Consider the following 15785-nt stretch of genomic DNA (forward strand, 5'->3'; position numbering starts at 1 on the left):
AACTGTAACCCAAGCTGTTTAGCTATTTGAAAGTTGGGAAAACTCATTGTTTTGTGGATGACACACTGGATTCAAACTCTTGCGATCAGTTTTTTTCTTTTTTTAAATTACAATCTTATCATCACATGATGATTAGATCTCAGAAAAACTGGTGGAAATAGTAATTAAAAAAGGCACATGTGGGCAAGATAGCCACAAAAGTGATAAATATACAGATAGAAATCAGTTGGTGAACAAAGTTTAATCATTGAAACAAATGATTATAATGCCCCCCCCCGCCGCCATAATTTTTTTATGGAGGGGTGTGTCCCTCCATAAGTTATAATTTTTTTTTTTAAATGGGCAATCACAACAGCGGCCTTTTAACCATTCATTGCGAAGGATTGGTACATGCCTTTATTTTAAAAGCGTTAATAGGAAGTTGTATTGTGGGAAATTGACTCTTTTCCTGTTCTGGCCAATGCACGGACTGGGAAGGATGGAGGAGGAGTCTGGTCCGTGTACCTTCAGGCAATTCGATTTTTTTCCGGAAAACCAAAACGGAAAACGGAAACTACTTCCGTTTTCTCGTTTTTCCTTTTAAAATAAAAAACGGGAAAATGGAAAACAAAGCCGTTTTTCTGTTTTTGTCAACACAATTTAGAAATGGAAAACCAGAAAAACTTAATGAAAAAAACGGCCCGTTTTTCGATTTCGCCAATTCTTTTTTTCCATTTTCTTTTTAAGATTGAAAGACGAAGACGCTTTCACGGCTGGCCCGGAAGTGCAGAAAAATATTTCAAAATAAAAGCCTAGATGTACGCGTAACATAATGCAAGCCTGAAAAAAAAATAATGAAGCGGAGAGATATCTTTTGAATAAAAAGAGAACCTTTTTACGTTGCAACATGATAGTTTATCGTAAAAAACGTGAGCTTTATTACGTTATTGTGTGTTTTATTGTTTGGGGGGGGGGGTGTAATGTCTGGGCAGGATGAAGGTTGAGATGAAAACCTGTTGCTGTTAAATGTGACAACAAATATTATGTAATGTAAAAATCTAAAATAGCATGAGTATGGGGAAAACTCAGCAGAATGAACTTATTTTTAATCAGTTGAATGATTAAAATTTGTTTTTTGAAGCAGCAACATCCCTACCAGTAGTATAATGTGACCTTGTGGGGATTAAGCAGTTGTTTAAGTAAATAGTGTAACACTTCAATAAAATATTAACCACTTGGTCTCATATAAATGTGTGAAATAACCACAAATCTTCAATATTTCAAGCCAAAATAAATATTAAAAATTCTTAGTACCTTAAGGGAAATTTAAATATATTTAAAAAAATCAATCAAAAATACAGTAGAAGAATGTGAGCTGCTGGCAGGAAGGATCTTGAGGAGCTATCATCTTAAAGAACATGAAGAAGTCCCTTGCTCTTTTGATTCTTCACTGTGTTTTGGAGAGGAGGAAGTGGATCCTCAGCACAGGACCAGCTTTCTGGATCGGTTCTTTCAGCAAATGAGCAAATAATTGCACTTTCTAAAACAGACTTAGAAAAGCTAGGCAATGCAGCTTATCTAGCTATTGGATCTCAGTGTCCTTATGAATAAGAATCTCCATCTATAGGCTATTCAATAAGGGAGATTGTAACACTTTTTTAGTAAAAATGTAATCAAAAATTTCCATCAAGGAGAGAGGAAGCACTGAGGAACTCCCGTGAAAGCCGCTATAGATGCTTTTCTAGTCCAGACAGGGAACAGTTTCACTTTTTAATTAGCATCTTTTCTATGAAAAATAGGAAATATATGAGGCACTCTATCCCCCTGGCTGTAGGGGAGACCGGGGCTAGTTGTTACATTGCAATTATCTTCTCCATCAGAGGGTGCAACCAAAAAGTGGAATACTAGTTTTCTTCCTTTGCATGGTCAGGTCTCACGGACTGAGTGAGAAGAGGACAGGACATTGTAAGTTTAAATGAGCACCAATTGACCATTTTTCACTACCCAAAGTAAAAAAATAAAAAAATATTAACTCTATATTTTTTTAAAATTACCTTCATTCAGATAAAAATTCTGGGGTTACAGAAGACAGAGCAGAGACACAACAAGACAGACAAACAAGCACAGAAGCACACATTGATCTAGTAATCTGTTCTACATTAGATGGTAATAGCGGGTGATCTGTCTTCTCTGGATGATGCCACAGTTAACAGAACGCCAGACCAGGTGTACCTACTATGAAGAAAAAAGAGAGAGAACAAAAAAGTTAAAAGTTGAAATGACAACAGTCATTTCAATGCAATGCAAAACTGGAGAACAGGAGAAATCAGTAGAGTGAGAAAAATAGGCCCTGATGTCCTCCAGTAGCCATAGCCTTTAGCAGCATAACTATAGAGGTAGCTCAGGGTAACATGAGCCACTCTAGTTATAAGCTTTGTCAAAAAGGAAAGTTTTAAGATTAGTCTTAAAAGTAGCATTAGCAAAAAAAAAAAAAGCTAGCATTAGCAAACATGGTCATTTTGGGGCAAGTTGTCACATGTAACAACTTACCCCAAAATGATCATTTTTAAAAATAATTTAAATCCATACATCCTAAATATTTTACATTTTTTTTTACAGAAAAAAGAGCGATTTAAAAGAGAGGACAAAGTGAGAAGATGGTTAGGAGTTATAAAAGAAAAACAGAGCATGGCCGTGCAGCACCTGACGTGATGCTGAGGGCAGTCAGGCAGGTGACCCTAGGTCACAAGTCGAACAGAAGTACAGTGAAGGACTTTAATGTCAATTTTCGCACTTTGAGGTGATACTGTAAAACATTCACACCAGCGGAAATTCAGGGTCAGACAGCTATCAATCAAAGTTTCATAATATTTCATGTTATTTCATATGAAGCATGTGCTCCTGGCAATTCAGTCTACATAAGCTATGCCAAAGCTGCAACTCAGATGAGGAGTCTGACTCTGAGATTTTCTTTTGTTTGCATTCAAAGTTTAAGTGTCAGTTTCGTAATGCATGTTGCATATTTATTTTATAAATAGTAAAAGTGAGTTATTGTCATTTATTTACTTAACATTAAAAATAACAAAATTCATTTTGCCCTTTTTTATTGTTTGCAAAAACCCCATGTGACAACTCACCCTTTGGAGGGGCAACTTGTCACATGGTGACAATCTCCATTAGATCGCTTATAACTCCGCACAGGAATAAGATATAAAAAAAATACCAGAATACAAAATATATACCTGAGACTTTGCTCTTTCATCTGGTACATATGTTTTTTATATATGGTGTTTTGATTCCAATATTTATGTATGAGTGTAAAAAGTGTGACAACTAGCCCCGGTCTCCCCTATTTGTTTTTGTTGTTGGTGAAGATAAATCAATTAAATCAATAAAAACAACTTTGTTTCTCTGTTAGCTTCAACAATATATACTGTTCACTAAAAACAAGACACATATAGACAGTAATCCTATGTGAAGGTGTGTTTTGCTTGATGAGAAAAATCTTCAAATAAACTTTGCTTCCATATTTTTGTATACAGCATTTGATCAGCCTTTTTGTTTCATGTTCCACCAATAAAACACACAATAATGTAATAAAGCTCACGTATCTACAATAAACTATCATGTTGCAACCTAAAAAGGTCCTCTTTTTATTCAAAAGAAATCTCTCCGCTTCATTATTTTTCTTCAGACTTGCATTATGTTACGTGTACATCTAGGCTTTTATTTTGAAATATTTTTCTGCACTTCCGGGCCAGCCGTGAAGACCTTCTTCGTCTTTCAATCTTAAAAAGAAAATGGAAAAATGAATGGGCAAAATCGAAAAACGGGCCGTTTTTTTCATTAAGTTTTTCTGGTTTTCCGTTTCTAAATTGTGTTGACAAAAACGGAAAAACGGCTTTGTTTTCCATTTTCCCGTTTTTTATTTTAAATGGAAAAACGAGAAAACGGAAGTAGTTTCCGTTTTCAGTTTTGGTTTTCCAGAAAAAAATCGAATTGCCTGAAGGTACACGGTCAGTGTATGTTTTGGTCATTGGATTTTCGTTTCAGAAACAGGAATTGAAAAAACAAAAACAAATGGCCATTTGATTTTTGTTTTAAAATACAAAAAAGAAAATCGAAATACAAAGCGTTTGTCTTTTTCATTGTCCATAAGCGAAAAGTGAAATTTGAAAAATTATTTGAAATTCATTTTCCATTTCGGGTAAGAAAAAACAAAAATGGTTTAAAACGTAAACGAAAAAGAGGCTCGTTTGTTCATATTCCGAGACCGGAAGTGGTCACTTCTGCATGCAAAAGCACCACATTTTTCAGAATAAAATGTCTTAAGAACCTTACGCAGATTTGATTTTAGACACGACAAAACAAGGCTTGTCATCCATACAAATCTCAGCGCAGATATCCCAGGTGAGAGGGGGAGTAAGACGATATTTTCTAAGAAAAGTGAGGCGATTTTCCAATGAACATGGTTGAGTTTACTGCGGTCAAGCCAGCCGCCACTGTGGACACGGCAGTCATGCCAGCCCTCCCTTCATTTTGAAGGTCATGCGAACACCATGCATTACGGTACCAATGCCTGAGACTACTTTCCAAAATAAAAGCAATGTGTTTGACGTGTATCAACCTATTCTATTCTTTGTTTTGTTACACATGTGGACTTCAGTTAGTTGAAATAATTTCTCACAGCTTTATGTAATACTTCTTTATTATTCAAGCCTGCTGGTATATATGGAAATATATATTTTGGTCATAGTCACTGTTTAGCCTGAATAATTACTAAAAAAAAAATAGCCAACAGCCTTAAACAGGCTTGCTGTTGCAATGACTCAGATAAGTGAAAATTTGCACAGGGATATTAAAACAATTGGTTTTTCTAAGTGACTACTTTCACTTACAGATAACAGATTAGGATCTTGACATGTTACTCATCAAAATCCATATACATGATGTGGAATTTCTAAATTAAACCCTCCAAAATCTCTACATTAAGTCAATTTCACATAAGTTTCTGGCAATGTTGTTACTAAACGGTACATTTTCAGGGGATACTGTCACTTCAGCCTGACAGTAGAACACCTCCAGATGTTGCGCAACAAATTTCATCCACATCTGAAGTGAAAGCCCTTCAAAATCTCGCTATATATTCACTTTGACCTAAGTTACTGATAATGTTGCTACTAACCCTTATGTTTTAAGTGAAAATTTTTGATTCAGAGTGACAGTAGAACATCTCCAGAGGCTTCTCAACAAAGCTCATTAAGATTTGATATGATGTTCCAACATGACTATATACACTATATTGCAAAAGTATTCGCTCCGCCATCCAAATTATTAGAATCAGGTGTTCCAATCACTTCCATGGTCACAGGTGTATAAAAACTACGCATGCAGACTGTTTTCACAAACATTTGTGAAAGAATGGGTTGCTCTCAGGAGCTCAGTGAATTCCAGCATGAAGCTGTTATAGGATGCCAGCAGGCAAAAAATCCAGTTGTCAACTTTCCTCGCTCCTAAATATTCTTGAGTCAACTGCTGTATCATGAGAAAATGGAAATGTTTGGGAACGACAGCAACTCAGCCACGAAGTGTTAGTCCACGTAAACTGTCGGAGCGGGTTCAGTGGATACTGAAGTGCATAGAGCGTAGAGGTTGCCAACTTTCTGCAAAGTCAATCACTACATGATTCCAAACTTCATGTGGCCTTAAGATTAGCTCAAGAACAGTGCAGAGAGCTTCATGGAATGGGTTTCCATGGCTGATCAGCTGCATCCAAGCCATACATCACCAAGTGCAATGCAAGGCATTGGAGACACGTTCTTCTGAGTGACAAATCACGCTTCTTCATCTGCAAATCTGATGGACGAGTCTGGGTTTGGCGGTTGCCAGGAGAATGGTGATTGTCTGACTTCATTGTGCCAAGTGTAAAGTTTGGCAGAGGGGGGATTATGGTGTGGGTTTGTTTTTCAGGAGCTGGGCTTGGCCCCTTAGTTCCAGTGAACGGAGCTCTGAGTGTTTCCACAGACTAGACATCTTGGACAATTCCATTTTCTCAACTTTGTGGGAACAGTTTGGAGCTGGCCCCTGCCTCCTCCAACATGACTGAGCACCAGAGCACAAAGCAAGGTCCATAAGGACATGGATGGAAGAGTTTGATGTGGATGAACTTCACTGGCCTATACAGAGCCCTGACCTCAACCCAATAGAACACCTTTGAGATTAAATATAGTGGAGACTGAGAGCCATGTCTTGTTGTACACCATCAGTATGTGACCTCACAAATGCATTTCTGTAAGAATGGTCAAAAATTCCCATAAACACACCCCTAAACCTTGTGGACAGCCTTCCCAGAAGAGTCAAAGGCAGGTGAGTGAATACTTATACAATACAATATAGTGTATATTAGGTTTCTCAATGTATTGGAAACTAAATATTTTTTGTCATACACAGATAAAAATAATCATTAATATGAATTAAAAAAAATTACTAGCCAGTCTAAGAAGAAAGCACACAGAACATTTTTGTTGTGATCTTTCTATAATTTGGACAAAAGAGACTCTCAGTGGAAATTTGTCTTATTTGTTATTGGCTGAATGAATGTATCGCATAAAGCCTTGTTTTTCCGGGAAAGAAGGATGTCCAAGAATCAGCGAGAGTAAGTAGGCCTATGACTCTAAGATACAACAGTTAGATTCTGTCTCTTATTTTCAATATGAGAAGCCATATCACAAAGGATGACCAAAGTTTTATGAATATCGGGCTTGTTGAACTACAACATAAGAGCATCGTCCAGCTTTTTTGGACACACACACACACACACACACACACATAATTTTGATAAACTTTACGGTTGTTTTATGTTTTTAATCCACTTTCACATTTTTAAAAGTAACAAATCTGTTATCAAAAGAAAAGTATTAATTGAACCTGAATGTTAAGGTGTGTTTTACATTGATCACATTCTTGTTCAACAATAGCTGCATGCTACCCTTTCAGAATATTAACAGTGACAACATCAGATGTGGATGCAATTTGTTGAGCAACATCTGGAGGTGTTCTACTGTCATGTTGAAGTGACAGTATACACTAAAAACCATTCAATATTGACAGCAACTTAGGTCAAACTGACTTAACATAGAGATTTTGGAGGGCTTTTATTTTGAAATTTCACATCATGTAGATGGATTTCGATGAGTAACATCTTGAGATCTTAATCTGTCATCTGTAAGTGAAAGTAGTTACTTGGGCAAACCAATTGTTTTAATATCCCTGTGCAAATTTTCAGTTATCTGAGTCATTGCAACAACAAGCCTGTTTAAGCTTGTATGCTATTGTTTTAGTAGTTATTTAGGCTAAACAGTGACTATGACCAGAACATATATTTCCATATTCATCAGCAGACCTCAATAATAAGGAATATTACACAAAACTGAAATAAATTATGTAAACTAACTGTAGTCGTCATGTGTAAAAAATAATAATAATAAAATACCCTGATGCACGTCAAACATATTGCTTTTATTTTGGAAAGTAGTCTCAGGCAGTAGGAACCACATCCGGTTTCCGGAGTATGAACAAACGAGCCGTTTTTCTGTTTCTGTTTAAAAGCTTTTTTGTTTTTTGTTACCCAAAATAGAAAATTAAATTCAAATAATTTTTCAAATTTTACTTTTCCCCTTTTGACAGTGAGAAAGATAAACGCTTTGTATTTCGATTTTCTTTTTTGTATTTTACAACAAAAATCAAATGGCCATTTGTTTTTGTTTTTTCAATTCCTGTTTCTGAAACGAAAATCCAATGACCAAAAGATACACGGACCGTACACGGACCGAGTCTGCGGCTGTTTTTGACTCGCTGGTGCTCCATGAAACTGGAAGTTTAAGGGAATAAAACCGAAACCAGAACTTGTGTAATGTCTCTGTTTGGTTCCAGTTGAATTTACCGGCTGTTTTCCTTCATATGGGCCACAGTTTTCAGGTAACTTCTGCTCTTGTGCTCCTACTGTTTTATATAACTGCCCTTAATTTCAAATGATCTTTGCCGTGGGCACCTCCTCTCTCGCTTTCTTTCTAATAAAAATCACCAAAACTGAACAACAATGAGCAACATTACGTGATTTTCGTGGTGATTTGTTTATTTTTGTATTTCTATTTTTTTCGGAATATTTGTGGTCGGAATATTTTTTAAATATTCCGACCACATTCATCAGTTAATATTTTTGGTGGCGTTTTATACTGAACTCAGACGGAAATGCCTTTTTGTGGGGTGATGTAATCATTTAGGAATTAGTGCTATGCAAATTGCATAATACCCACAGCTTTAATCAGAACAATGGCGATTTACCGGGTTTATAAATCATGTTTATATTACTGTTGATATTTTGTCATTAGTACAGGTTCAGGAAGTGTTTTATTGGTTTGTTTTGTGATAGAAGAGCCGTGTGCTGGAATGTTACGCAACTAAACTCCATTACCCGGAATGCCGTTCGAAACCCAGCCTCCATCCGTGAAGCGGCTGGCGTGAAACCACTGCGTGAAACTCAAATCACGATACCCACGACTTTAATAAAACATAATGGTGACTTAAACAGGTTTATAAATCATGTTTATATTAATACTGACAAAGTTAATATTCCTATAGGTTTAGTAAGTATGTATTCGTTAGTTTCGTAAAGAAATAGCGGTCTTCCTGAGTTTTACGCAACTGAACTCCATTACCCAGAGTGCCGTTCGATACCCAGCCTCCAACTGTAAAGCGACTGGCGTGAAACTCAAATCCCGGGCGGGAGCATGCAGTTTTAGCCTCGCCGACTCGGAACTCCGGCACATTTAAGCGCTTTTATCCTTTTCATTTTCAGAGCCGCCGCTTTTCTCGCTCTGGGGGAAAAAAAGACGTTAAGTTTTATCGGCGTTTTGTTTTTTTTTTTAAGAGAAGAATTACGACGAGTTTAAAGTTTTAACTGAAGCGGCAGCGGCGAAACTCACCGAGGAGCAGTGAACAACTCAACAGGTCGGTGTAACCGTCTTTTTAAAAAACACAGGGAATTACAGCTTTGCTTTTTAGGTCTGTGAAAGGGTCACGTTTTCCTATATCGGACCATTTATGTGAGTCTAGTCAGCTCAATCATTTTATAACGTGTACTCTATGGTTGGGTCCATTTTCCCTCCCACACGATGAAAGCAACGTTACAACAGCAACCCCCCACCTCCTGTTTGAAAATCAGCTCCAGGGGTTCTGAAGTAAACCCAGAGGAAACAAATCGCTTCTAAATAAGTTATTTAATAACTCAGGGTTGCCTACTGTTTTTCATCAGTTTTTTATTTTTAAAACACTTCTTGAATTGATTGAATACATTTAAGTAATATGAATTTTCAATGATGAATGTCACGTCAGAAGTTAGCTATGGGGATACATTTCACATATTTTCAGGAAGAAATTTGGATATTCTGTTAAAAAGCTGTATAAAAAGCCAGAAAAACATTTCATGATTAAAACGGCATACATTTAGGATATTAAAGCTAGAATATTTTCTGTATAACCTTTTATAAGAGTTGGAAAAATGGAAAGAAAGTTTGAATATAGTTATTCTGTTGTCTAAAAGACGATGAAAACTACAGTATTTCACACTGATTTATACTGAGATGATGACAACCTTATTTCTGCTTTGCCATGTCAAGGTTTTGCCCAGCTTAGTTATTTTAGTTTTTTTTATTAAGCTGCCAATATGTGCAGTCGAGATTTTATTGCCTTTGGAGTTTTTAATTGATAAATGTGATTAAAGAAAAATAGTATCAGTATCATGTAATATCTGTCAAAGCTCCACAAGCACAAATACGGCCATAAACAAATTTTTTACAGTAGGTTTCTTTAGGACACCAGAGACTTAAAAAAAAAAAAGGGACTCTTTTCACTAAGTTGCGCACAGTAACTATATTTAATACTTCTGAGTTTATTGATGCTCATTGGAGAAACTATTAAAAATGTTGTGACTTAAAAGAACCGGATTCATCCCCCTGTCTGATTTCTGCAAGTAGATTAAGTGATTCAAACCAAATAAATAAATAAAAATAAACCCACAGAACGGGGAAAGCCAGCTTCAGTCCTGTGTTTCATTGGTGGAGAGAGAGTAAAAAGTATAACACCCATCTAGGTGAAAATATTTTACTCACATGTCCAAAATATGTGAAAACTAATCGTGAAATCTGAAAACACAAGTTTTTGAAAAGTCAGAAATTTTAAAATGGAATAGGAACTGTTTTAGACGAGTCTTTAATACATCTGTCTCCCAAAACAGCTCGAGTGTTTTAAAGGAAAATTACTTGTTTCTTTTCAGTAGTGGATTAAAAGTTGTCCAACTATCAAAGCTTTAAATAAATACCAACCTGTAATTCAGTGGGTCCAGAGTCCGTCCTAAAGAGTCGGTGTCCCTCGTGCTTTAGGCGTTTTTTTTCCCCCCAGGTAAACACACCTGTCTGTAATAAACCTGTGGAAGGCTCCGCCCAGCTTTCTGGAGCCATCAGACTCAGCTGGGTCAGCGCAGGGACACATGGCAGGAACCATCACCACCACACCTTCAGGATGAAGTTAAAAAAACAAAAAACACGTTAAAACAATACATATGTATAGCCTATATTATACTAAACTTATACTAAACATAATCAGATTTTGAAATTAACTTTATATTGAAAACACAACATCTCCTGCACCTTCCTGTCTGGCTGTGAAGCTGCTCTGCTCTCAGGGGGGGAAACTAGAGACGATGGTCCAGTGTTGCTACATTTAACGACTTTTCAGACCCTTCTGGGAATTTTATTTCAAAAAGCGATTAGTAACAAGTCTAGTGACTTTATCTGTGCTAATGGTGACTTTACATGAAAACACCGCCCACTCTGTGCCTCTGATAGTCTTTTTGGATTCAGGCAATGTAATAACATTCATAAATCATTTCATAAAGGTCATTTGTAACACATTTAATCACAGTTTTTCATAAATTTTATGTCTTGGCAAAGCTTCTCTTTTCCTAACAGCCTGGGTCACAATGAACAAATTGATTAGTTGATGATATCATCATCATCATCCCCCCACCATGATTTAAAACAATCCCTGGCGATTTTTCTCCTCCTTGCTAGGGCTGGACGATATAGAATGAAAGCATATAACGATAAAATAGAAATCATATTGATCAATATCGATAATTATCAACAAATTCAAAACGTATATTTTAAGTGAAGCCCTGGCCGTTTTATGCTGTTGCTTAGCAACCTATTTTTAGATAAAGATACAAACACTGAATTCAAACTCAACCCTTTATTCAACCAACTTTTTACCAAAACAGCAAGTTTTTAAAAAAGGAAACAGAACACATGCTCTCTGAACTCTCTGAAGGGGGCGGAGCTTAGTTCCTGGGTCTGCGTTGTGATTGGTTGGGAGGATGTAATGACTGTAATATTAACCTACATGGCTAGAATGCAACAGGAAAGACAACTGTTATTTTATAGAACTTTTTATTGACCCTTTATTCTATTATCAATATATATTGTTATTGAATTATCATCCACACCTACTTCTTGCTCCTATACATGAATCTTCTAAGTAAATGTGAATCCTCGTCCACATGGATCGTTTTCTGCTGTTTTCACCTCCTGCCCACAACCAGGCGGCGCTTTTGGTGAGAAAAGCCGATACTTTTAAAAAGTTTGTTTCTTAAAAAAAACACCCAGGCAGCTGCTGCCGTCTCCTCTGGCCTTCAGAGGCGCCCGTCATCCTCCAGCTGCTCTTTGTTGGTCCGTGTCACTACCCGATCCGTACCATCAGCTCATTTGCGTGTGCGCGAACAGAATAACTTCAGGTGGGAAATATGTCATTTTTCGTACTTTTTTATTCTTTTGTATTTTTTCGAGGCAGGGGTTTCTTTTTGTATATCTTTGTATTTGCGGCAATACTGCATATTCTAAAAAATAAACAACAGAAATACATAAAAAATACATTGTTTTTTGTTTTTTTTTAATAGCAAATATGTTTCCCAGTTGTGGTTAGGGAAATAAAAATATATAAACCATTTCTTAAAGTACATAAACCCCCAGCTATAAACGCATATAGGAGTACAGAAACGTATTTGATTTTGAATTTTTTTGAAGTTAGAAGTTTCTTTTATCATTAATTTGAATTGCATATGTATGTATTTTGTGCCTGATAAATGTATTTTAATAAGGTATGCCTTCGCATTATGTGTGTGTCCTATTCCCTGTTCGTTTTTGTAAAAACAAAAAAAAAACAAAATGCTGCTACTATAACTTGAGGTCTTCTCTAGTTTATGATGTGTACACCAGAGGGCGCTAATTTCTCAATCGATAATTTTAACTTTCTAATAAAATAAATGTTTGTTTATGTTTAGAACAAGATTATTTGTATAACGAAATTCGCTGTATAATTAAGGATTAAATATTTTTTTCCAGTCCTGTTTGAACAAGCAATAAAACTAACAGAGTGCATTCAGACAATACAGATAAACATTAATCAATGCTAACTTCCCGGACTGGAGGATGCTGGAGCATATCCGATGATGGCGTCAAAGGAGAGAATGTAAAACGTATCAATTTCTTTCAGAAAAGTCTTCAATATTTTATTTACGATATAGTTTAGCATTTTTTAATGATTTAAGTATAGAAATAAGTATTTCCAGTATCGTAATTATATTATTTTTATGGCGACTCGGAAGTTATTCTGTTTGCGCTTGCGCAAATGAGCTGATGGTACGGATCGGGTAGTGACAGTCTGTCCAGAGCTCAACTGTATAAACTTCCTGTCGTGGTCAAACTTTACGGCTTAACGGTTCCTGCTTTCCTCCACAGACTGACGATGATTCTCAAAGGGCAGAAGAGAAAACTGGAGCCGGAGGTGGTGGACGTCTGCGGCCCCAGCGGCCCCCTGTGGGAGCGCCAGCGGCAGTTCGTCTTCTCCGTGTCCCTGAACAAGTACCAGCGCGGCCAGGAGCTGCCCGAGCCCAGCCTGCGCCGCTCCGTTCTCATCGCCAACACGCTGCGTCACATCACCCTGGAGGACGGCGGCGCCGCGGAGGAGACGCCGCCTCCTTGGTTTAGAGTCCAGGCAAAGGAGCAGGAGAGCCTTCACGCCCAACAGACGCCCGGCGCTGGCGATGCGGCTGGTTCTTTAAGCGTCTCCTCGCTCTCAGACCGCTGCCAGTCAGGCGTCTCTACGGCGGCAGACGACGAGGACTGGGGCTCCATGGCCACGGACTCAGACTTCTCCTTCTCAGCCGCCATCTCCTCCATCCTCACCGCGCTGGACTCCACCATCGACGGCGGCCCTCAGGCAGCTCCACGGCCGCCTCTCCGGTCCCTGGAGAACCTCTCCGGTCCGGCGTGGGCGAAACACGGGACCAGAGCCGGCGGCGGCGGCGGCGGCGGCTGGGAGCCGCAGGGAGAGGAGCGGCTGCGGCAGAGCGGCGGCGAGGCGGCAAAGCCCAGCTACCTGAACGACGTCACCATGGAAGATCTGCTCCAGGACGTAGACACGTCCCTGCTGGAGAGGGACGTCGGCAGAGCAGGACACCCGGCTGAGGAGGAGCTCATTTGCTACCTGCCTCCGTTTTCTCCCTCCTCCTCTTCCTCTTCTCACCCGTTCTCCCGTTCTCTCAGCTCCAATCTGAAGTGTCTGCCGTCGTTCTCCTCCTTCAGTCCCTTTTCTCCCCCGTCAGCCGAACCCGCTGCTTTCTCCGGTCAGAGCCAGGCCAGAGAAGGACTGGAGCTGGAGCATCTGATGGAGATCCTGGTGGAGTCCTGACCAGTTTCTATCTGAAATAAAATTTAAACGCAAACACTTCCATCGTCAGTAAATATCCTCTAACTTAGTGGACTGAAGTCAGAAAGCAAACGGTGACATTGTCAGTATTTTTTTCTCTTTACGTTTTCTATGGACTAAAAAGAATTATGGTGTTTAGAAAGTAGCAGGAAAGTTCTTTGAAATGTAGAAACGGCGGATGTCCAAGACAGAAAGGGACCACTGAGAGGACGTCCAGCAGCTTTTTTTTTTTGTCGAGTCGCAGTCAAAACTGTGTCTGTAGCAGCAGAGAACGAGCCTCTGGTTTCTTTTTACTGCCAAGCAGTGAGCCGTGAAGCAACGCGCCGCAGTTCCACGCGTTTAAAGCGTGACCCGGGCGGCCGGGCCTGTGTGTGGCCTTCAGGACGCCGTCCGCCCCTGCAGTACCAGGAGGCGGACAGAAGAGGGCGCCGAACCCTAACGGGTTCAGGGAAGGAACACAAGAGGAACATCGGTCAGTTCTGATGTGGGCCGGCTGAAACACTAATTATGGGTCAGAACTGTGGAGATGTGGGTTTACACCACGGCGGCTCGTCACATCAGGAAGTGGTGCTTTGTTTTTGTTTTTTTTTGGTCAGTTGAGCTCAAACCATGAACCCGTCAGGTGTCTTTAGTGTTTAAGGGTTCATCTTTGACTTTGTCTGGACGAAGAGTTCAGCCGCTGGTTGTTCCTCAGAGCTCTGTGCACGGGTCCGGACCACCGAGCTATATATTACACTGGAGTGCTAATCACCGTCTGTTTGAACGAGTCGCTTTGAACCCACCAGCCGCCATATTGGTACTCCCTATTTCCCCCCAGTAACTAGGGAATATGTGCGCTACAGCATCGAATAACGAGGATTTTCTCATGTTCAGGGGGGGCTTAAGACTTTTAAAATCTCAAATGCCATATACTTTTATGTTATGTTCTAAAAATATCAAGTACTGAGAAAGTTATGTGCTGAAATATTTTGCATTTTATTCATTTAAATATATATATAACATTTATAAATATAAAAATATACAAAAACATATATTTACATATGTGTATACATATATATACATATACACATACTATATATATATATATACACATACTATATACTATATATATATATACATACTATATACTATATATATATATATACACATACTATATACTATATATATATATATATATATATATTTAATATGAATAACATGTAAAATATTTCAGCACCTAATTTCCTAGTAGTTAATAGTGTTAGTACATCCACTGACTGTAGAATTACCTGTGAAACGTTTTCACTCAGCCAGAAAACTGCTTGTTGTTGCAACTAAATCCTATGGGATTCTGTGAGAGTAGGGAGTAGCAAGATGGCGGCCAGTGACTTCAGTTTTTCGGCAAAATCAGCACTCCAGTGTATAATATAGCTCAGTAGTCTGGACCGACCGCTCCGTGTCTGACGTCCAAGTGTCGGCCATATTGGCTCCTACGACCCCAGCGCTGCTGCTTCCTGAGAGCTCTTCGTTCATTTTAAAAAGTGTTGCCATGTTTTTATAGGATATCCTTTACATTTTTTTGCACTTTTGATATGAATTTGCCTCAACCGTGTTAGTGTTTTTTTTTTGTTTGTTTTTTTTAATCAGGCAGCAACACTGAAAGGTCCTTTTAAACTGCAGTTCATTTAAATCTTTCTGTTGTTTAAACATTTCACAGCTTCCATATTTAATTGTTTTGTTGAAATGCAGTTACAGGAGATAATCGTTCGAGGGAGCGTACGATGACTTCTGGTGAGGTTTTTTGTGATTTGTATCCAGTAAATGGATTAAAGTTGCTTCTATGCAGAGGTTCCTTGTAATTAGCTGCCCTGCAGCCTCAAACTATTTATAAACAGTCTGTTGTAAACGAGATGTTTTTATTTAATGCCGTACCACATGGACAAATCACTAATGATGTATTAATATACTGCCGTGGGAGTTTTACTTATTTTTATCCTGTTTTTAAT

General features: G+C 38.4%; 1 protein-coding gene across 2 annotated transcripts; it reads left to right on the forward strand.

Moving 5' to 3' along the window:
- Positions 1-7815: 7815 nt before the first annotated feature.
- sertad3 (SERTA domain containing 3) lies at positions 7816-13805 on the forward strand. Of its 2 annotated transcripts, none has more exons than XM_036150090.1 (2): positions 7816-7956; positions 12831-13805. In XM_036150090.1, exon 2 carries the CDS (start codon positions 12838-12840, stop codon positions 13780-13782), a length of 945 nt encoding a protein of 314 aa, XP_036005983.1. In that variant the 5' UTR covers positions 7816-7956; positions 12831-12837; the 3' UTR covers positions 13783-13805. The 2 variants fall into 2 exon arrangements, with proteins under 2 accessions (XP_036005983.1, XP_021177118.2); XM_021321443.2 differs by lacking the exon at positions 7816-7956 and adding an exon at positions 8893-8988.
- Positions 13806-15785: the final 1980 nt, after the last annotated feature.

This window comes from Fundulus heteroclitus, chromosome 18 (assembly GCF_011125445.2).
Source record: "Fundulus heteroclitus isolate FHET01 chromosome 18, MU-UCD_Fhet_4.1, whole genome shotgun sequence".
Taxonomy (NCBI): domain Eukaryota; kingdom Metazoa; phylum Chordata; class Actinopteri; order Cyprinodontiformes; family Fundulidae; genus Fundulus; species Fundulus heteroclitus.